The following is a 22,468-nucleotide window of genomic DNA, read 5'->3' as shown; positions in this document are numbered from 1 at the left end:
TGTTTTCAGCTCACGGCCATGCATGCGTGTAGTCTAGGCAACAGCAGCTGTTTGTCACGTGACTATGGTGAATGCGCATGGTGAATGAACAAAACGAGTCGTGAAAACCGAGGTTTTCATGCAAAGTACACTGTAGTTTCACGACTCCTAGCTCGAAAAAGGGTACAAACCGGTTTTACTTTTGCCACTGCTCGAAACCAGGGCAAATGCAGCTCACATTCTTGTATTCAGCTTCGAAGTACATAGTAGTACTTTTTCAAGTAACTAGTTCTTGGTCAGGTCGACTACATACCGGACCGGTACATGCACTGACTGTTCTCCCCAGTGCAGACTGCCCAGTTCGAAGACGGAGCACTTGTCTTTGTCTCCGTGCTTCTGTCACTTCGAAGAATGTGCTGTTGCTTGTACAGCTGTCTGTGTAGTCGGTTCTAACGTTACCGGTATCTCATTTCAAACAATCATGATGATGCTGATTTCTTTAATTAATTTTCAAGAAAACCTATATTCTAAAAAAAAGCAACAAAATGATCGGAACACAAAGGCAAGGGAGTGAAGCAGGCAATCAACACAGTGAGTAGCACAATGAGTAGCAGTCTAGCACTATTGTAGAAAGCACGGACAAGTCGGTGTGATATGGTAGGATAATAATAATAATAAAGATTGCGCTGATGATGAGGATGATGATGCTGTTATTAAGTTGATAGTATTGGAAGAAAACGCCAGTAGTAAAGGGAAGCGCCAGCCTTGGCTTGAGCGCAACAAAAGCTTGCGGGTCAGGGAGAGTGGGAGACTATTCAGAGTAACAACTGATAATAGAGCAATAGGTAGTACGTGAGCTGCCAGGCTCATGCGGTGCTGATACAAACACCCATGACGAGACTTTTTAAGTTCAGGAACACAAGAAATTGTTTCAAATGGTAGCACTTCATCGCTAGCTAATAAAATCGCTTTGTTTATGTACACTCGAGTAGTAGGTTTTTTCTTCACAACTATGAACAATAGGGAAAGGGGGGGAAGAGAGAGTATGTCCAGCCTGCCTACTGCAGGGATGTAGCATTGCACATCTGAACACGGCACACGCGGGACCAGCCTGCTGGGAATCCTCGAGCGCGTCTCGAAGAGCGCCGCCGTGTACTGCTCACGATGGCATGGGCGTTTAAAACCTGATTCACTAGCTAGGTGGTGTGTGGTGCGTGGTGTGGTGTGTATCATCCGGGGATATCTAAAACTGCAATGCAACTATGCGTGCATGATCACAGCACTGCATGCCATGCCATAGGTCACGTGAACATGTCTGCCAAGCATTCGCTGTTGAAGTCCATGGCAAAGTTGAAATCAGCACTATCCAGTTCATTCTCATCGAACGGAAACACCGCCGAATCGTCCTGATCTCCAGTTGCAGTGAGAGGTAAGAACAAGCGCGAGTCGAATAGCGGGTCTGCAACGTTAAGCGAGGGCTCATAGCCCTGAAGAATATTTGCCGGCACTCCACTGTAGTAGACAAAAGGACACACCAGACATATATGGTGGACATGTGAGAACCAAGAGTTGTCAAGCACGTAGAAGAAAAGGACACACTCTGGTGTGACACATTGGACTGCTACTCCTGAGTGACGTAGGACTTCTAGCCAAGCCGAGACACGTGCATACCAAAACAGAATAGCTGACAGGAATTTGTCAGTATCAACCCACGACCATTGATGGAATGCAAGTGAGAAAGCAAGCACGACCCGATGCATCGATGATGAAATACAGCGTCCAGTCTGCGTAGTTGAGTTTTCAATGCCAGCACGGAGACAGGAACAGAGAGGATACAGTAACAGTACAGTCCTGTCCGCCACACAATCTACCTGAATGCAGTGCATGCGTTTACTTACCTTATCATGGCAGAGTTAAGGTGATCTATGTCGGTCTGCTCACACTTGATTCCTAATGATTCGATTTCTTGCTCAGTGAAGTGCTGTAGAACAGTGAGAAAGAACAGACACAGACACATGTACACATTCACATAATACAGTCAACTTCGCTAATAACGACTGCGGATATAACGACAATTCGCGAATAACGACAGAATTTCAATGCCCGGAGCAAAGTCCCATCTAACCATAATACATATCAGGGCGCGAAATAACGGTCGGACATCGGACAATTTCCGACCGTTTACGGTCAGTTTCCGGATGTTTTGTACACATCCGGACAAAGTGTCCGCGCACTTTTTGCAAAGTACAAAAAAGAAAAGGCACGTCAATTCTTTGTCTCATAGTCATTAGTGATATAGCTGGCAAGAGAAAGCCAAGCACCGCTGACGCGGGTGCTCCTCTTGGAAAGAAGCCTAGAGGAGTCAAGACGACCACTTGTGACAAGTGGGTCGCCGAGTACCGTATTATCTCTAATATAAGCACGGTCCTTTATTTTTTCAATGTACCTCCGCCCCGTGCTATTAATGGAGACGTTCCTTTATTGGAGACTGTTCCATTATTATTTCAACCTCATTTCAGAGGCATGTTGCCATGCCAAATTCATGTATGACACACACATTTCAGGGTTTTTTTTCGCCGGTACAGATAATGAATTTACACAGTGTGCTTAAGTTATAATGGAGACTGAGCACTTTATTTTTTGAATGCCGCCCCAAGGTGTTCTATTATTGGAGACGTGCTATTATTGGAGACTGTGCTTATATTAGAGATAATACGGTATGATAGGGAGCTTTCAACTTCTGTTCGGCTGAGCTATGAGCGCAGTCCCTCAGATTGTAGCGTTGTCGAAAAATTTGAAGTGGAAGATATGTTCTCGTTTTGTTGATAAAATTCGCAGAAGCTAGAATTTTTCTGACTCCTTCGTCGTTGGCTCAAGGAACCTGAAAACCTCACCCTTCAAAGATCATGCTGCTTCTGAAATGCATCGTCAAGATAACATTTCGATGGTATTAATTCTACACTGAACATTGTGTGATTTGATGTGAAAATTTGCATGTCCGGCAATTTTTGCAACTGGCAGGACATTGTGTCAGAGCACATTTTAATCCTTAGCGCATGCCCTGCATATAATAGGGAGGTTTCGCTCTACGGAATTACGTATGAAAATAACGTATGAACTGCACGGAATTTTCATACGTAAAAATCAGAGCTGCTGGGTTTCGCTCTACGTGATTTATCCACGACTGCTAAACATGCATTGTTGCTTTGGAGACGCGTTGGCTGCGTGCGCCCACTGCATGCACTTACACCCGACAACGCTATAACCGATACGCACTGTACTACTGCGTATGCGATGATTGTACCCGCCAAACACAACCTTTTCGGCTTTTATAATCTACCGCAGGGATGAATTTATTGTCATATTTTGCATAGCAGTTTCTGCTATGCAAATGCACAATTGTATAGCAGTCTTTGATTTTCATTAGCAATTTCCTTTGAAGGTTGGGTGCTTACCACATTGTCCTTCGTGAGAGTGATGCCTGAAAGCCCATTTGCAAAAAACCCGACTGAATGATACATGTGCACGCAGATTGAGAGTGCCTGCACCACATACACTGCAGTGTATGCATGTTGCTTGACAGCGCAGTCTAGGCATGGATAGTCTGTATGTATCGCAGTTGTCATGCGTGTCACGGTGACTTTTGAGTAGCAGTAGATCGATTTTGCATCGCAAACTGCGATGCGATACAGGATAAAATCATCCCTGTACCGCATGCAACATGAACCGAAACCGCGTTTTCCATCTTATTTTGCACGTGGTGTACGGTGTGTGTACCTTGTGTTTCGCGCGGCTTGAACGTTGCCATGGACAAATGCGGAAACATATTTCAAAAAGCCCTACGGAGGACCCAACGTAGGAAAGAGCTTTCCTACGGAAATCCGTAGAGAGATTTACGTATGAAAGCTGCCCTCGCTCCCCGGCGCGTACGACATACGGATTTTCATACGTAATTACGTAGAGCGGAACCTCCCTAATGAGACTTCGGGTATAACGACACTTTGCGAATAAGGACACTTTTCTGATGCCCCGCCGAGTGTCGTTATAAGCGAAATTGAGTGTAGTAAGTCTCCTGAAGGCACAGACATAGGAATGAGTAGGCGCCACATGTTTCATCTGATTTGTCCTACTAAACTTTGGAGAGTCATACTCCCACACTCACTTGATCACATCTCTCCGAGCAAACAGAACTTGCCTCCCACGTGGCACATGCAGTATTTGCACTTGCTAACCCCTACTCGCGCATTTGACGGCAGCGCGTTTTCTCCGAGTTAGTCCAGTGCCAAGACCATTCTCTCTCAAAACCCTGATCCCGTAATGGAACTTTCTTCAGAGCATTTCTGCACGAAAGTAGAACAAGAGTAGTATATCTATCCCAAAGACTAAAAATGTGCAGTCCGCACTTGTGTAAACACGGTGACATGTGCGGCTGTCCTGCCAATTCATACATTCCCTAGCCCAGCGACACGACACGAAACTGGAACCGCTTCCCGGCGGCAAACATTGACAGCTTCAAGTGTCAGGAGGCACAGATACCGCATGTCTACTCACCACCGGCAGAGGGGGATTGATCGAGTCGTCCAAGCCACTACATCCAGTATCGCGGTCAGACAACGGACACGGGTCTTCCGTATTGAACGGCGACGATCCACCCACATCTACGGATTCTCCCGACGAGCCGGACGGGTGAGATGACGATGAAAAGCCCTCCGTTGTGGAACTGCTGTTGTCGGGACAGACAAACACGTCTATGGGCACTCCAGAGCGACTCTTTAGGACTACCGTCTTCGGAGGCTACATGTAACAACATCACACACCAACCATCGGACAGGCAAAAGGAGAACAAAAAGTCACATCGTTCAATCCAATGTCACATAAAGCCAAGTTTTCCAAATCCAATACAGTCAACCTCGTGAAGACTGTCCTCAGGCCTAACACTAACTTGTGAATAACGACACAATCGTCAGGCCTAGTAACCAATCAACTGCATACTTTTAACCCCGCCACTAACAACACTTTTCTCATGCCGAACGAGGGTCGTTATTCGCAAGCTTGACTGTAACGCAAGTATTGGACACCCATGGGAGCATACCTCGGTGGCAGGATTGGTCGGTATCTCCAGGACAGTCTCCGGCGGGGCTTTGACAATGATTACGGTCTGGTCTTTGAAGGTCTCCACGCAACGCAGGTCATCGTAGACCACATACGCACGTTCGTCGGACTGCTGCATCTGCCGGTACGTTATTTGAGCAAAGTTGAGCATGGCATCCAGTTGTCGCTCCTCATCGTCCAGTACGCCGAGTTCTTGTCGATGTACATTCGACAGGCTGCGATACGTTTCTTCATGGACATCATTATTACATCTGATAGGCAACACATAAAAGACGTGAAAAACAAACAAACAAACAAACAGAGACAAGCAATGTCAACAGCAATTTCATGTACAATGTACAATAAACAAACAACAACAACAACAACAACAACAACAAGCACATTATGATGAGCCCAGGGTTGTGTTGCACAGAACTGTGGAGATATCTCTCATCTGCCCCATCTCAAGGAAGGGGTCAAAGTGATGGGGCGCTCTGGTGGGAGACTGTTGTATACAACCTTGTAAACAGGTCGGAATGTTTCAAGCCGACAGCTGTGCCTTTCCACTTTCATGTCCTCATGGGTGAAAATTGGAAGATATCTGTTTGAAGTGGCCAAGAACTTTATAAGGTTGTGCTGTGATTGTTTCCACGAAGCACAGGAGCCATATAGTTTCGACTAGGCCTTTCATACCATTACTTTTCAAGTCGAATACAATGGTCATTAACACGGCAACTCTTTCCACTGTCTAAATATCTCATTTGTAAAAAAACAGACCCCACTTGAGTGAGTTACGATAGTTTGAATATGCCACACTTTCACTCTTACCAGAATAGAATTCGACTGACCGGGTTTCGAAGGGTTAAAAAAGGAACGCATTTAGCTTGGTCTGGCGCTCATCTTTCCAAGCATACTTCTCAAATCATGATTGTTGTCATAATACTAGTGCTTATAGGTCTCGAGGTGCTTTCCATACGTATACTTATGTTGCACTCAGTAGGCAGTCCTATAAACAGTCAGAAGTCCAGGAGAGAGTCAAACTTTTGATCTAGTCATATTTCTATGATTCATTTCTATGACTCCATCGAACTCACACAATTTTCCCAGTAATAAGTCAAAATATTTCCAGTATGCAGTCTGATTTTTCTCAGTTGAGATTTTTGGATAGATCATGTGCCCTCTTCACCCACCAACCATGACATGTGCAAGATAGTTTGAATTGTGAATCAACGCCGAATTAATGCACTCACGGAAAAGCAGCAGCTGCACCAACAGTTTGGACCTTTGCTGCTTTGGAAAGTCTTTCCCTCGAGGAGCTGAAGCTAATGTCAAAGGACATTTTGGTACGCTAAGGCAGAATCTGCGAGTGTGGAGGCCAGCTTGCTCTCGGCAAGGAAAGAAAGACTCGCGCGTGGCAACCTACATTTCACCGAACCATTCAACTGTTCAATTTTCACTTCTGCTTCAAAACATTCAAGTATGTACCAGTCCTAACTGCTTTAGTTTCCTGATCACGAAGCTAGAGCCTCATCGATGACCATCGGAGGCGAAGCGCTCCTAGCACACGATAGTGTTTGGGGAAAACCGCCAGAAACTTTGGAACATGTCGCTTTGAATCCCTTCGCTTGCACCCTTACATACTTTGTAAAGGGAGTCCTACATGTGGGTTACATTCCTGACAGTAAATGTACACAGAAGAGCGAAACAATGACTATTATGGCTTGGCATTCGAATTCCAACAGCAGAACATAAGCACCGCAAAAGAGAAAACCCCAACTGTCCACATTGTGCTTTGTTCTCCGCTGCGTCCTCTCTCTAACATGCAACTAACGAGAGAACTGTGTACTTGCCGGTGCATTCACGCCCAAACAGTCAAACACATTATCCTTATTGATCCTCCCTTCCAGAAAACTCCCCTGATAAGCATCCATTTACTTTTGGAGAATTCTTCGAATAAAGTCTGAATGAATGAGCTATTATACTGCACGCAGTGCATGTATTCAGCAAGTGCCGTGCACTTGTACAGTATACTCTAAGTAGCCCCCTTGCTTGCCCCACTAGTACATTAAGTAGACTAGGTGCTTGCAGGACTTGAACTTCATACAGGGCATCTGACTACTTATAGAGCCCTAATAGGTGCAGCATCCGGCTGTTTATAAGACTTAGACTGTATACTGGACTCCAGACTGCCTACTGAGTCCAACATAGATTCATCAGCTCAATAAACTATGAAGTAGCATGGCACGCTCAAGACCTCCTTGGGCTTTGGATAGGTTGGGATGGATTTCAAATGGACATTCAATGCTTGCGGCTTCAGACCACTAGCATTGAATGCATGACTTTACGACACCGCGTATGAGACAGTGCATGTGATATGGTATAGAGGTTATGCAATTACATTATCAGTTGAGCTGATTTGGTAAAGTGGTGGCACAACGCTACACTAGCGAATCACTTTGTACACATAGGGCCCCGTAAGCGGTTCCGCTGTATACTTAGCGCCCATGCCCGGTTCCGAAATTCCCTGGCTCGTCATTATGACTTTTCTTTCGCATAACCTCTATAACCACATATGCACCATGTAGCGTTCCGCAGTTCAGGGTATTCACTCCTCATGCAAGTGTATTTGTATTGTTGTTTTTTAAAGGAGTGTCACTGATATTATCAAGAGAATAACCTCCAGGAGTGTGCAACTACATGCCCTTTTCTGCATGAATATACATGTAAAAGTCATGCTAGTAAACAGCGCAAAGTGACCACACATAGTCTAGGGATGAAACGGGCATCCATTTCTTCCTATCGAGTACCGTTTCTTTTAAACGATCGAGTTATCATAAAACGAGTATGCTGGATGCGTATGACATATCAAAATGATACTGGTCCCCGGAACATGATAGTAGTTCATGAATGACTTGTGTACACAGTATACGTCATGAATGCTAACGGAAGTACTGTGACATCTCGTCTAGAACTGTAACTAGTACATGTAAATATGTTCTGGTCGCTACGGAAGAATGTCGACACTGACTTCTTTCAAGCTACCATTTTGCTCGCATCTTGACCCTGCTTTCCATTTGCCACTTCAAGGTACTGGAGCTTACTGCGAGTCTTCAAATGGTTGAATAATTTCGTGGTACCACTCTGACGTGTGAGTTTCCCACCGCATAGTTTTCAAACAACGGTCGACGAGTCAGTTTCATCAAGGTAACATGCAATATCTTTGGCGGTGTGGCTACCATCATGCACCAAAAATGGTGCACCAGCTAACTGCTGTTACTTGCCGCCAACAAACTACTAGTACTTGAAAAAAAATACATCGAAACAACCACTAGGCACTTCAGTCACGTGAGCCGAGCTGTCAGATTTTGCTGAGGTCGCTGTCCATACTTGCGTGGTACTGTAAATCATGAACATGTAACGAACAAGTAAATCTAACGAGTTAACGAGCAAAGATTTGTCGTTATTTTAAAATTCGTTAGCAAAAGTCGTATGATTTGGGCCTCGCACGATTGAAATCGATCATTTCACATTATGGCATGCAGTGCGTGTTCAACGGATCGTAACTCGGTCAATTCTCAACGGAATTCAACAATCGAAAGATCTAGATGATAGCAGAGACGCTCAGCAGTCGGCTCGAACAACTCCGAAGTCTCTCAGATGAATTTTGACGAAGCGGCAGGAGATCGACAAATTTGAATTGTTTACGCTCTTACGCAGGATAAATTTCATTTTCTTTATTCTACTGACATCGAGGTATACTGTGATGGACAACAATGAATGTCCTTGACGAGCATTCCTAGTATTATTGCATCTGTCTGAGAAAATCGTTAACTTTTCAAACCTTCGAAAATCAGAAAATCGTTAACTTTGCGGGTCGTTAAAATAATATGATTTACAGTATCGTCGCAGTGCTTGACTTGTGTCAAGTACCAGTGTTGCGAATTTATGTTACGACTATGATTTACGCATGTCGTTGTATTTGGTTCTTGTCTGGTGGAGTCCAGTGTCTGGTGTCATATATGGTCTAGGTGTACGCGCGAGTATGGTGTGATGTGTGACGTTTATGGTATGTGGTGCATGCAAGAGTACGCGTTGTCAGAGTGTGAGGATGTGCTTCCGTCTGTGTGAGAGTGACTGTCAAGTGAATGCTGTACATGTGCAGTGCTAGTTTGGTCTGGGAATGAGAGTCGTGTGTGATTCGTCCTTGGTCTGCTTGTCTTGGTCTTGGTCATGTGTTCTGTATGTATTAGTCCCTGATTGGTCGTCCCGATTTGTCGTCGCAATATTACTGCTTGTTCTTGTTGTTTTCTTTGAGTCTTTTCCCGGGAGTCTTTCCCGTTGTCCTTTTTGTCGTGTCCAAGTTTGTCTCTCTCCTCCTGCGCCCTCGTCATTTCTTGGTATAATATAAGTATTGAAGATACAATCAAGAGTTTGCGTTGTTGTGTGGCGGGGGCCAGGGGGAGAAGCCTACTTCACCAGGTCCTTCTCGTTGTACGGAGGCACAGGAAGTCGATATATTTCGACAGGCGATGACCTAAGCTTTCGTTTGATCCCAATCACGCCATAGTGCGGCCGATCTAGAGCTTCCGTGCTGCCACACATAAAAAACAAAGTAGATTTTCGGGCCCTTGCCGTTGTAGTATGCTTTGGAAACATTGCCTATCTTTCTCAGCGACTCCTTCCCATTCGGAAACAGTTGAACTAGAGTTTGTAGGAGCTTGTGCATGGCTGGGCAAAGAGAGAAATTGGGACCCGCTCTCCCATCTGAGCCTGAGAGCGAAGCGGCAGCGGAGGAAAAGCCGTTTTTAGGCGAATTTTGTAAGCGTGCCGACGTTCCAAAGTCCTTGCTCCGTAGATTAGCGAAAGCAAGTTTTCAATCAGAAGCAAAAAGGGACTCATCTTACGATTGTGTTCGGGATGCTGCGTTCTGCACCAACGGACTGCTGTCGGAGCTTCTTGCGTTCCAAACTACAGAGAAGCTGAGCACGGATGTACTCCACACACTAGTGCTGCGGCTGTTTCCTCAGCGGGGAGCAGCCGTCAGTGTAAAAACATTCCATCTCCGCCTCCACCGCTTGAAGGAAACGAAGACGAAGCTCCGCAAGTCAGCGAAGCGTTCGCCTGAATCCCTTGATGCGTACCTAAATAGTGTAATTAGTCTGCATTCTGGAGCTGCAACAAGTGCTGCGCAGGAAGAGGAAGAGTCTGGTGAGCAGCCAGGAGAGGCCAGTGGCAGTGCGACATCAGCACCGAGTGTGCCTTTGGTTGGTGTTGCAACCTCAGTGATCTCACGTACCTCTGACCCTGTCACATCTTCTGTCAATTTTCAAGTTGCTGCTGAAGTGTCCAGTCTGTCGGACACTGTCGATAAGCTCGAACAGCAGCTTCGAGCCAGCAAGTCCAGACTGCATAACGTCCGTAGACGTTTACACCGCGAAGAAAGCAAATCAGAGGAGTTGGAAGAAGAAGCAGATGAAGAGCTACACGAGTTGAAAGAAAGCCAACAGGCGCTCCTGCATAAGCATCACCAGAAAGAGTACCAAATGAGAAAGAAACTTGCGGATGTTGACTCTGCGATCGCTTGCTTCCAAGATGAGGTGAAACTCCTAAACAAACGACTGTCTGCGTCGGAGAAGGAGAATGCTGCACTGCGCAGTGAGGTGTCATCTCTGCATGCCGATGCATCCGATGGAGACATTGAAACGATGGCAGGCGGAACATACCTGCCACATGTCCGGCAATGCTGCCTGGAGTTGCTGGCCAGTAATGTTGGCACTTTCAATGTCAGGAAAGTGATTAACAGCGTTTTTGCCCTGGTTGGCAAACGGGCAGACCGTCTTCCATCGCATGGAACACTCTCTCAGCTTTATGTTGAGCTGAAAGGTCTGGCCAGTCTCCAGTTAGCTGAGGAGTTGGAAGGAGAGGAGAACACCACCCTCCATAGCGACGGGACCAGCAAACATGGTCGGAAGTATGGCTCGTTCCAGATTGCCACCAGCCAACGAGTCTACAGCCTTGGTATGGTCGACATGGAGAGAGGCACGGCCGTCCATACCTTGGAAATGCTGAAAGCTGTGCTGGCAGATGTTGCCAAAGTATCTAGCGACTCGGAAGGTATTGGCGAACGTATCGTGTCTAACATTAAGAACACCATGAGCGACAGAAGCATCGTGCAGAAAAACTTCAACGAGCTGCTTCAGGCGTACCGGGCCGAGGTATTGCCAGACGTGCATGCCAGCTGGTCTTCATTGTCGGAGGCTCAGCAAAAGCAGCTTTCCGTCATGACTTTTTTCTTTTGTGGTTTGCACTACATTGTTGGTCTCGCAGACCAGGCAGATGCCCTGTTGAAGAAGTGGGAGGAAGTCCACTTTGATGGAGAGAAAGTTGGAACTGGTGTGCTGCCTGGTGCTTGGGATTCAAGCCACAGTTCCACCAACCGCCTAATCTACTCTGCAACCAAGGCTTTTGAAGAGCATGGTGACGAGGCAGCAGGTTGCATTGCGGATTTTAAGGCCTTCCTTGAGAGTGTGGATCTCAAAGCTCCGCTGGCAACCGCAACTACGTGATCTTTCACAATGGTGCAGGAGTTTCATATCTTCACGAGATCATGTTGGAATTCCTGGTCGACGTGCATGGCGAGACGAACCGCTTGCTGAAAGCCGTCAAGGCAGACCTCTGCGTACCTGAGCTTATTGCTGGCTGCCGAGCTCTTGGCTTGATCAGCAAATTGGTCATCTCACCTCTCTGGGTTGCCCTGGAAGATAAAGACAGAAGCATTTTCGACATGATCACTATCTACACTGAGCTTGTAGACAACATGCAGACGTGGAGTGTGGATGCGGAACCTGTCCTTGAGGGCTCTGCCAAAGCCTTCTCAGCAGCCAAGGTGGACAGGACGGACCCTGTAGTGTATGTGCTGATGATACACTCAGGGACATTTCTTACGTCATCATTATCGTATTGACGTCACACCATGCGCAGATCATTTTAGTATGTCTGCCTTTTGTATTGACACACGTGTCTCCTTGTGCTTGTTCCGTTGACATAATTTACTTGCAATTGTAGTTGGTCTTCTTCTAGTCTCCATGTAATCGATCATAGAATAAACCGAACCCCGTCTCTATCTGAGACACTACAATTGGCGACGAAGATGGCCGTGGCCATAGGAGCCATCGAGCCGTTTGCTGCAGGTACGACAGATTGGTCTACCTATTATGATCGCGTGGAACAATATTTTGAGGCAAACAGCGTTGCGGAAAACAAACAAGTAGCAACTTTCCTGACGCTGATCGGAGGAACAACATACAAGCTGTTGGCTGACTTGGTCAGCCCAAACAAACCAAAAGACAAGACGCTCAAGGATTTGTCAGACACCCTGGCCGAACATTTCGCGCCCAAGCCTCTTGTGATCGCGGAACGATACCGTTTCCACAAAAGAGAGCAACGCCAGGGAGAGTCTGTGCACGCTTACCTTGCAGAGTTGCGACGGTTGGCCAGATACTGTGAGTTTGGCGATGTCTTGGACACTACGTTGCGTGATCGTTTCGTGTGCGGAATACGGAGCCAAGCTCTTTGTAAAGTACTGCTGGCGGAAAAAATCTCACCCTGAAAACTGCGATAGAGAAGGCCAGTAGTCTGGAAGTGGCAACGCGCGATGCCTCGGAGCTCGCAGGAAGTGTACCCGCTGCTGGGGTACATGTTGTGGAAAGGCCACAACATCGTCGTGCATCTGCTGGCAAGCAAAGTCAAAGTCAATCCAGTGTGCACCAATCGTCCTGTTTCCGCTGCGGATCAGAAGCACACCACCCAAGTGAGTGCCCATACAAGTCCTATGAGTGTCGACACTGCAGGAAAACGGGTCACCTTCGTAAGGTTTGTTTCGCAGGAAAGTCGAAGTATGCAGCGAAAGGAAGTCCGAGTGGCCGCGGTGCGTGCCATAACTTACCTGTCTCAGATGATGATGATTTCGACTTTGATGATGACTTCGACACGCTTGCAATTTTGACGGCCGATGTCTTGCAAGCACCAGCAGCAGCTGAGGATAAGTCACCGACATCCAGTGTACGGAAAGCCCTGTGGATCGATGCAACTGTCAATGGCCAGTCCATACGCATGCAGATTGACACAGGACCTGCAGTGTCTATTATCCCCACTCACATCTATAAGAAGTTGCTGTCCAGTACCTCGCCACTTACCCAGAGTAAGTTGAAGTTGCGAACATACACTGGAGAACCTGTACGGCCTCGCGGAACGTTTGAGGCGCTCGTGGAGTACAACCACCAGTCGGCAGAGTTGCCGATTCATGTAGTAGACACATCGGGTCCTCCGCTATGTGGCCGAGATCTGCTGGCCCATATTGCTCTTGACTGGCATCGTTTATTCCAGGTCGAGACCGAGGAGCCCCCCAGTGTAACTGCGTCCTCTAGCTCGCTGCCCCCAGGACCAGCCGGTATGCGCCTAGAGCAGCTGAAGGAGAAATTCTCCGACGTTTTCAGTGACGACTTTGGCAAGCTGAAGGACGCCAAGGCTCGCCTACAGCTCAAAGATGGTGCACGTCCACGGTTCCTCAAGGCTCGCCCGCTGCCCTACGCCATGCGGCCTAAGGTGGAAGCCGAACTGGACAGGTTAGAGAACCTTGGTATTGTTAGCAAGGTCCAGTGGAGCGAGTGGGCAACCCCAATTGTGCCAGTTATCAAGCCCAATGGCTCAGTGCGTCTCTGTGGCGATTTCAAGGCCACATTGAACCCGCAACTGAAGGTGGATCAACACCCTCTTCCACGTGTAGAAGATGTGTTCGCCACTCTGGCTGGAGGACAACGCTTCACCAAGATCGATCTGAAACAAGCGTACCTCCAGATGGAAATGGAGGAGGAATCAAAGCCACTTCTCACACTGACAACGCACAAGGGTTTGTATCAGCTCAACCGTCTCGGATTTGGTGTGGCTTCCGCACCAGCGCTGTGGCAGCAGGCCATCGACCGCACCCTGCATGGCGTTCCACGTCAGGCCTGCCTAGATGACATCATCGTCACCGGTTCTCGACGACGATGAACATTTGGACAACGTGGAGAGCATCTTGGGTCGTCTCTCCGACCACGGCCTGAGAGTCAATCCAGCGAAGTGCACGTTCTTCGCAGATGCAGTGGAGTACTGTGGTCACATTGTCAGTCGCCACGGTTTGCGCAAGACTGATGACAAGATCAAGGCGATCAACGAGGCCCCGGCACCACAGAACGTGTCCCAGCTGCGCAGCTTTCTGGGTATGGTATGCTACTACCAGCGCTTCTTGAAGGACTGCTCCACGACTCTGCACCCTCTCAACCGCCTGCTCCGAAAGGGTCAGTCCTGGCATTGGACAGCTGACTGTGCAGCAGCATTCAAGACCATCAAGGCAGCTATCGCCTCGGATCAGGTACTCATGCATTTTGATCCCGACCTGCCGGTACAGTTGGCAACTGACGCATCACCCTACGGCCTGGGAGCGGTGCTCTCGCATGTTCTGCCGGACGGTACGGAACGGCCGATTGCCTTCGCGTCACGTTCGCTTACCGAGACCGAGAAGCGGTAAGCCCAAATAGATAAGGAGGCCTTATCTATCGTCTGGGGGGTCCGTAAGTTTCACACGTATCTGTTCGGACGATCGTTTGTGCTGCTGACAGACCACGAGCCTCTGACAGCCATTTTCAGTCCGAGCAAAGGATTGCCAGCTCTGACGACAGCGCGTCTACAGCGGTATGCCATATTCCTGGCCAGTATGAGTTACGAGATCAAGTATCGCAAGTCAGGTGATCATGGAAATGCTGACGGCTTATCACGACTGCCCTTGCCGCACACGCAAGAGGAGAGCCTGGACTGGGCAGAAGTATTCAACATGGCCCAGATTGATCCGCTTCCAGTGACAGCCGTGGAAGTCGCTCGCCACACCGCTCGTGATCCAGTCTTGGCCAAGGTCCTAGCTGGTGTTCGTGACGGGTGGTCACACTCCTCAACTGACGGTGACATGCAGCCATTTGCGAGGCGCAAGAATGAGCTGGGACTGCACCAAGGATGTCTTATGTGGGGAATCCGGGTTGTCATTCCACCCCAACTACGCAAGCGAGTACTTGAGGAACTGCACACTGGCCATCCAGGCATGGTTCGTATGAAGTCATTGGCCCATAGCTTCGTTTGGTGGCCAGGCATCGACGCTGACATCGAGACAACCGGCAAGGTCTGTGCTGGCTGCCAGGCACACCAGGCAGCACCACCAAAGTCACCACTCCATCCCTGGGAGTGGCCGTCCAAGCCATGGCAACGCCTCCACATTGATTTTGCAGGACCATTCCAAGGGCACATGTGGCTGATCGTGGTGGATGCCCACAGCAAGTGGCCGGAAGTTCTGCCAATGAACAGTACCACTGCTCCAGTCACCGTTCGCCGTCTCCGGGAAGTGTTCGCCCAGCATGGTTTGCCTGACCAGATCGTCAGTGATAATGGCCCGCAGTTCACATCCGATGAGTTCCGTCGTTTCACTGAAGCCAACGGCATTACCCACACCTTCTCAGCACCGTACCACCCAGTGACGAATGGGTTGGCTGAACGATTCGTGCGGACGATGAAGCAGGCACTAAAGTCCCATTCGGACACAGCACCGCTCGAGTTCTTGCCTCGCTTCCTGTTGTCGTATCGCACCACACCACCTGCAACAACGAATGCCACACCAGCATCTCTGCTACTGCATCGTGAGCTACGCACTCGGTTGTCCTTGGTCCAGCCCAGTGTTCAGGCATCTGTGGCCAAGAAACAAGCAGCTTAGAGTAATGCAAGGTCAGCAAACCGGGAGCGCACGTTTGCTGTGGATGACACCGTCATGGTACGTGACTACCGCACCAACGCACCACACCCGTGGATTCAGGGCACCGTGCAAGCGGTACACGGCTCCCGCCACTATACTGTGGAAGTTGGCCCAGACCAGCAATGGAGGCGCCATGTGGAACAGCTCCGGTCAGTCGTTTCCGCTCCGCAGTCATTCGTACCAATGAGCGCAGCACCCTTGCCGTCCGTCGCAGCACCGGCAGAGCCTGATTACAGTTTGTGTTTTCCCGCTGCTCATTCGCCGACTTGTGTTCCGCCACCACCCAGTGTTGAAGCCGCTGCTATTCCAACACCTCCACCTGTGCAAGCAACAGTACCAGCAACTACTGCAGCGCAGCAGACCCAGCCGCCACCGGCACAGGCTCTAACTGAGCCCCGTCGTAACCCGGCAAGAACTCGAGTTCTGCCAGCTCGCCTGAGAGAGTAAAACATTCTCCTGAATGCTCTGATAATCTGTTGCTCGCGTGGTTACTGAATTACTGTGCTCTCGGCTTATCCATTGACTTTCTCTTGTGTATTAAATGTATATACGCGTTTGCAACCCTACTATACATGTAGGGGAGGAAATGTAGTGTATGTGCTGATGATACACTCAGGGACATTTCTTACGTCATCATTATCGTATTGACGTCACACCATGCGCAGATCATTTTAGTATGTCTGCCTTTTGTATTGACACACATGTCTCCTTGTGCTTGTTCCGTTGACATAATTTACTTGCAATTGTAGTTGGTCTTCTTCTAGTCTCCATGTAATCGATCATAGAATAAACCGAACCCCGTCTCTATCTGAGACACTACAGACCCAGTGCTGAGTAAGCTGCTGGAGCCCGTGGACACAGATGGCGTGACCCGCGAAATATTGCAGATGCTCTTTGCAGGATTTCACATTTACTCAACCCGTCTACTCGCTGAGCACCTGCCTGGCGGCAACTTTACCAACCCACAGCAGCTTTACTCACGGAAACCGCTTCAGTTCGTAAGACGAATGCAATTTCGGAGAGCGATTTCGGCAAACTGGACCGGTATCTGCGTGAGAAGCCGAACATCGACACTGTTGCTCTGGAAGGCTTGCTCATGTTCAGCAACAACAAGACAGCAGCCTGGCTTCAGCAGAAATCAGCACAGGAAAGAGATGCAATGGTGGAGACGGCCCGTCGTGCAGCACCAGAGTTTCGGCAGCAGTTCAAGATACGCCAGAAGGAAATCCAGAAAGTTCGGCTTCAGCGCTTGAAAGAGAAGGAGGCAGACATCAACAAGAAGAGAGAACAAGAGAGAAAACGAAAAGAAACGCTGACAACCGAAATCACTGCTCTTGGAGGGATGTGGACATCTAAGGAAATGGCGACGGAAGAACTGTCGAAAGTGTCTCGACTTACGGACAAGCGCCAGGCCCTACGTTCGCAGCTGTACTTTCGCAAGTACATGTTGCTCCAGAACGCCTCAACGTCTATATACTCACTCTCCACAGGCGGAAAGCAGTTGTCAATTGATGAGATGCTGGACAACCTGGTAACCTTGTTCTCGTGATTTCAGTACATCCATTTTCTTGGAACTGACGTTACTTCGTAGTCTGTTGCTGCAATTACACTTGTTTGCCTGCATGTTGAATGCAAATTCCACCCAGACGTGTTTTATAACGTCTAATGTTCGTCTGAAAGCCATACACAGCACTTCTACAATGCTTTGAAGCTGTTGCAATGCGGTTGCTATGCGGTGTCCATGGCAACCGTGATCGGGGTCGCCAAAACATTGTTCATTTCCATTTTCCGTTGGTATGATGTGTAACTGAGACATTCGCTCTGCTTTAGAGTGCTGTTTACAAGTATATCTTGCACTTTAATTTTTGTAACTATGGCCACTGAAATACTTCAGAGGTACCCAAAATACCACGAATTGTACTAAATTCACCTCATGAAACTGTCTGTCTTTGAACGTTTATATCTTCGGTATGGAGGGGAATTTCCTACTGAAATATTTTGTGCATGGTCAAAACGAACGGCTTTGTCGGATCCCCAAGTGAAATAGCTGGTTTTCACATTCTGAAAAAAACCCGCTGAAGTGCCTACAACCACAGTGAAAGCAAGAACACGCAACGACGCATACGAGCACACGTGGATGCACCATTTCGAAATCGAAGCACTGCGCTGCGCTTGTGAAGCCTGTAAAAGCGTTCCTTGTCCTACAAACAGGCGCCTGGATCGACTCCCCAGCAACAACCAACCCCTGCACAGTCAATTTGTTTGCCGCAGCAGGGTCACCTCTCTATTTCATTGTTTCTCGATCGCAGAGTTTCGATTTTTCACTGTGTACTCTTGGGAATATCACAAGTGAAACTCATGCAAATTTTTGCAAATCAGCGTGACGAAAAGTCGCAATTCTCAATACTCAGTCGCACGGCGCGCTTTTGAAATTGCCGATGTCACTCAAGAACCATTGCTCGCAGCGCTTCGCGAATTGATTCTACCGACAGCTGAGAGTTTTCCCTTCAACTTTGATATTTTGGATCTTTGGATTTGATCGAGATTTGACTGAGTTACGATCTGTTAAAGTTTTGCATTCTTGTCAGATCGATCGCACGCCCTACCAAAAAATGCCCAAAACGTACGTTCGGAACAGTGGGGGGGGGGGGGGGGGGGGGGGGGGGGGGTTCCGGGGAAACCCCCTGCGTACGCGCCTGTGCTGGGTGGTACAAGGATCCAATTAAGAGCAAAGGTGACAGGAAAAGGTGTGCATTTTGTCACCTTCAATGACTTGCTCAGTCCCAATTGTGCTGGGGTTGACTATGCAGACAGTGCGACTTAGCTACTACAGTGAAACCTGTCTAAGGCGACCCCTCAAGGGACGAGAAAAAGTGGTCGCCGTGGCCAGGTGGTCTTCTTATCCAGGTTCAGTGGGTCACGTGACCATATCCACATGTGATACATCATTTTGATCAGTGCTGCACAGTGCACACCCCGATGCTACTCTAGCACGACTCATGTGCCTGGGGTCCTCAGACCTGTCAAATGGCGTGCATGCACCATGTACATCTACACTTCCAGCACTGATGTGTAGATCTACCAGGCCTGGTGCACCATGCAATGCATACAGTTACATGGCTAGCACTGTGCAACGTGGTCGCGGGTGGGTGGTCGCGTTGAGCGAGTGGTCGCCTTATCCGAGGTGTTTTGAATGTGAATGCGTCCGTGACAAGGAAAAGTGGTCGCCATGGTCGAGTGGTCGCCATATCCGAGTGGTGGCCATATCCGAGTGGTGGCCATATCCGAGTGGTGGCCATTACAGGTTTTACTGTATGTACTCAAGTACTGCTAAGTCCTGCCTGGGAGCGGTTGCCTGGGAGCGGTTGCCTGGGAGAGGTTTTCCAGCCGTGCTGCTACCCACAGTCAACTGGGAACTTGTGGCCAGGCACAAGGGGTTCATGGATGCGGCTAATGGGGTTTCTCGGCACTTGTGCCAGTGGTTGTGAGACTTATCCACTCACCCCCACCGTAAGGCGTTGCATCTGCCGCTAGGGTTTACCGAGTGTTAAAGGGGAAGTTAAGGCAAAAATTAAAATTTCACCAGTCTTCGGGGTGCTGAGTCGAATGGTCTTGGTCCGAGGAAGCTGAGACGCTCCCTTCCTACTTGAATCCCAATCGAACTCGCGCACTTCCACCGAAACTGGGTGACTGCGCCCTACTAGATGGGGATTTGTATGCAAAATGTCACTAAAAGCGCCATTTCGTTCTTATAAAAGCACGGATGACCGCAATTGGCCCATATGTTGTAGTCTTTTGGACGCTGAGTCGACTGGTTTTGGTCCGAAAAGGCTGCGATGCAGCGTTCCTCCTTTATTCCCAATCGAACATGGTCGAACAAGTGGTCACGTGCTCCTGCGTACACCAGTCACCTGGTCACCGTGCCTGCAGGGTACAACTTACTAGCCTGTTTGACCTTTTTTGGGTGCAGTCCTGTCACAAGAGTTGAACTCGAGTTGAACCTTGGTGTGAAAGTTGTCGCCTGCTGGCGTGGTGACCAGGTGATTTGTGGCACCCAGGAGCACGTGACCGCTTCTTCAACCATGTTCGATTGGGAATAAAGGAGGAACGCTGCATCGCAGCCTTTTCGGACCAAAACCAGTCGACTCAGCGTCCAAAAGACTACAACATATGGGCCAATCGCGGTCATCCGTGCTTTTATAAGAACGAAATGGCGCTTTTAGTGACATTTTGCATACAAATCCCCATCTAGTAGGGCGCAGTCACCCAGTTTCGGTGGAAGTGCGCAAGTTCGATTGGGATTCAAGTAGGAAGGGAGCGTCTCAGCTTCCTCGGACCAAGACCATTCGACTCAGCACCCCGAAGACTACAACTGGTGAAATTTTAATTTTTGCCTTAACTTCCCCTTTAAGCGGCCGTCGTGAGTTCCCTTCGGGAACGGACACGATAATTTACTTTTTTTTAATAAGTACAGCATACTCCGAGATAAAGCAATCGGTGTATGTAATCCTTTCTTCCCGAACGCATGCCCTTAAAGGAAAGGTCGTAGTTGCACATCCTTTTTTTTTTAGGTCGTTTATGCTTGAGTCTCGGTATATCTCCAGAGTAAGAATGACATTATTGCTTGTTTAGGGTTTGTTATGGGTTGCCACTGAGGAAGATGTGCTCAAAAATTGGCTTTGATTGGAACTCAGGCTGCCCCCCCCCCCCCCCCCCCACAGCACACACACACACACACACACACCTCAGACCTCAGACCTGCCCATCGTGGAAGCGATGATAGTGAACAGCTATGTTAGACATAGCAACTTGTGCTGGGATTACACCATTCAACAGCTTGCAAGGCTGATGAATTGACCGCCACTATTTTTAGCCTGGTATCCACCACACAGCTGATTGAAGTGACTTTTTCACACACACACACACACACACACACACACACACACACACACACACACACACACACACACACACACACACACACACACACACACACACACCTCATCCGATCCTAAAAATAGAAGGACCACAATCCCCAGAAAGCTCCTACTGCCACACAGACACAGGTTTTGCCTAGTGCACCAGGGGATCGACTTGAAAAATAGCAACACGTCCCTTTGACAAAGCTGTACACATAGTCACATAATAATGCAATCTACACTGAACAGCATGACTTCTCTCCCCCTTGTGCACGGTGTTTGAGAACAAAACAAGTCTCCATCACTAGCTACGTGTACTTCCGACCAGCCTGGCTTGTCCTTGGCCCCAGGCCTCCTCAGCAGGATTCAATCATGCAGATTGCAGTTTGAGACACCATTCATACCATGCATGTGCTCCCACGTGCTGCACATAACAAGCCTGACAAGCCGATGCGATTCACGGAAAGACAAGTACCCATGCCTGGCCGGGAGTGAGTGCGTTGCTTACCTCCACTGAACGTTGTTCTTAGATTTCTTTTCGATGAGGTTGATTCCTTCTAACACATTGGTTATGTCGTATATTCTTCGTTTCTGTACGTTCAGCGACAACGCGGCCCGATTCAGGTCTACAACTCCATCCTCTGCCCCTCGTAGGAGTCCAACGAAACGTTGCGTGAGAAGACCCAACGATGTATCCGATCGCTTACTTTCTCCGGTATCGCATACTGCCAGCCAAGGAAACAATGCAGACAGCAAATGCACAACAATAATATCATCGGTAGATCTACAGCACGCTGCACAAGGTTCATACCCTGACCTCAAAACACACCGTGATACTAGTGCATTCAGTAAGACAGAGTTAGTAGTGGTACGACAATGTCCAACACCTGTGTAAACTTACAAGAAGAGTCGAAATCCAAGAAATCTGGACTACTGCCGGACGAGAATTTCCTACTTCTTTGTGAAGAATTGGGATAGGGAGAACTCCTCTCGCCAGAGAGCTGCAGCCTCCGCTTTGACTACAGAAATGCAAATCAAAAGAATGTCCGATAAATTTTCCAGATTTGAAGATTGAACAAATGTACGTCGTTCACCATACCGTGGGTTTCCGACTATGAAGATCGTTGTTGGGAGTGGGCGTTGAAAAGGCAAATGGATGGCTAGTTGAATCCTCCGCCATGTTCATGACCGGAGGCCACAGCCACCCGCTCTACACGTAGTAGAGCAGGCTCAACAGCGATAAACCAGCATCGGACCCGAAAGCATGCATAGATGTCGAGCACCGCGTGGTGACGGAGTGAGCCAATATCGTCAGATTTAGGCAACACAAATAGTAAGTTGGAAGCAACTGTTTCCCTAAACGGACAAGGTTACTGGTGCTCTATAAGTGGAACCTTAGGTAAGAGCCTGAAATCCCTCGTAATTACTGCCACCCGAGGAACAAGACACACATGAACCACATGGATCTCTCCGCTCCACGACCTCAACGCAGGAAATACAGCTGCAACCTGAACTTCAGCTGAGTGAAGTTCGTCGCACGAGCAGCGAAAATATTATCACTGATCGATCGCGAAGCTCAGATCGCGCAGCTACAGCGTCGCCCCGGACGAAATCCTGCAAAGTTCATATTTCCCGCCACTTCGCC

At 48.4% G+C, this 22,468-nt stretch overlaps 1 protein-coding gene across 1 annotated transcript; it reads right to left on the bottom strand.

Moving 5' to 3' along the window:
• Positions 1-461: 461 nt before the first annotated feature.
• LOC135805576 (transcription factor E2F2-like) lies at positions 462-22,343 on the bottom strand. The gene is made up of 7 exons (XM_065319634.1): positions 21,923-22,343; positions 21,725-21,842; positions 21,332-21,548; positions 5,072-5,342; positions 4,531-4,773; positions 1,878-1,960; positions 462-1,491 (listed from the first exon to the last, which is right to left on the bottom strand). The coding sequence occupies exons 1-7, from the start codon at positions 22,007-22,009 to the stop codon at positions 1,281-1,283; spliced, it is 1,230 nt and encodes a 409-aa protein (XP_065175706.1). The 5' UTR covers positions 22,010-22,343; the 3' UTR covers positions 462-1,280.
• Between the last annotated feature and the right edge of the window lie 125 nt (positions 22,344-22,468).

This window comes from Sycon ciliatum, chromosome 1 (genome assembly GCF_964019385.1).
Source record: "Sycon ciliatum chromosome 1, ocSycCili1.1, whole genome shotgun sequence".
In the NCBI taxonomy this organism is placed as follows: Eukaryota; Metazoa; Porifera; class Calcarea; order Leucosolenida; family Sycettidae; genus Sycon; species Sycon ciliatum.
This window is presented reverse-complemented; position numbering and strand designations above follow the sequence as displayed.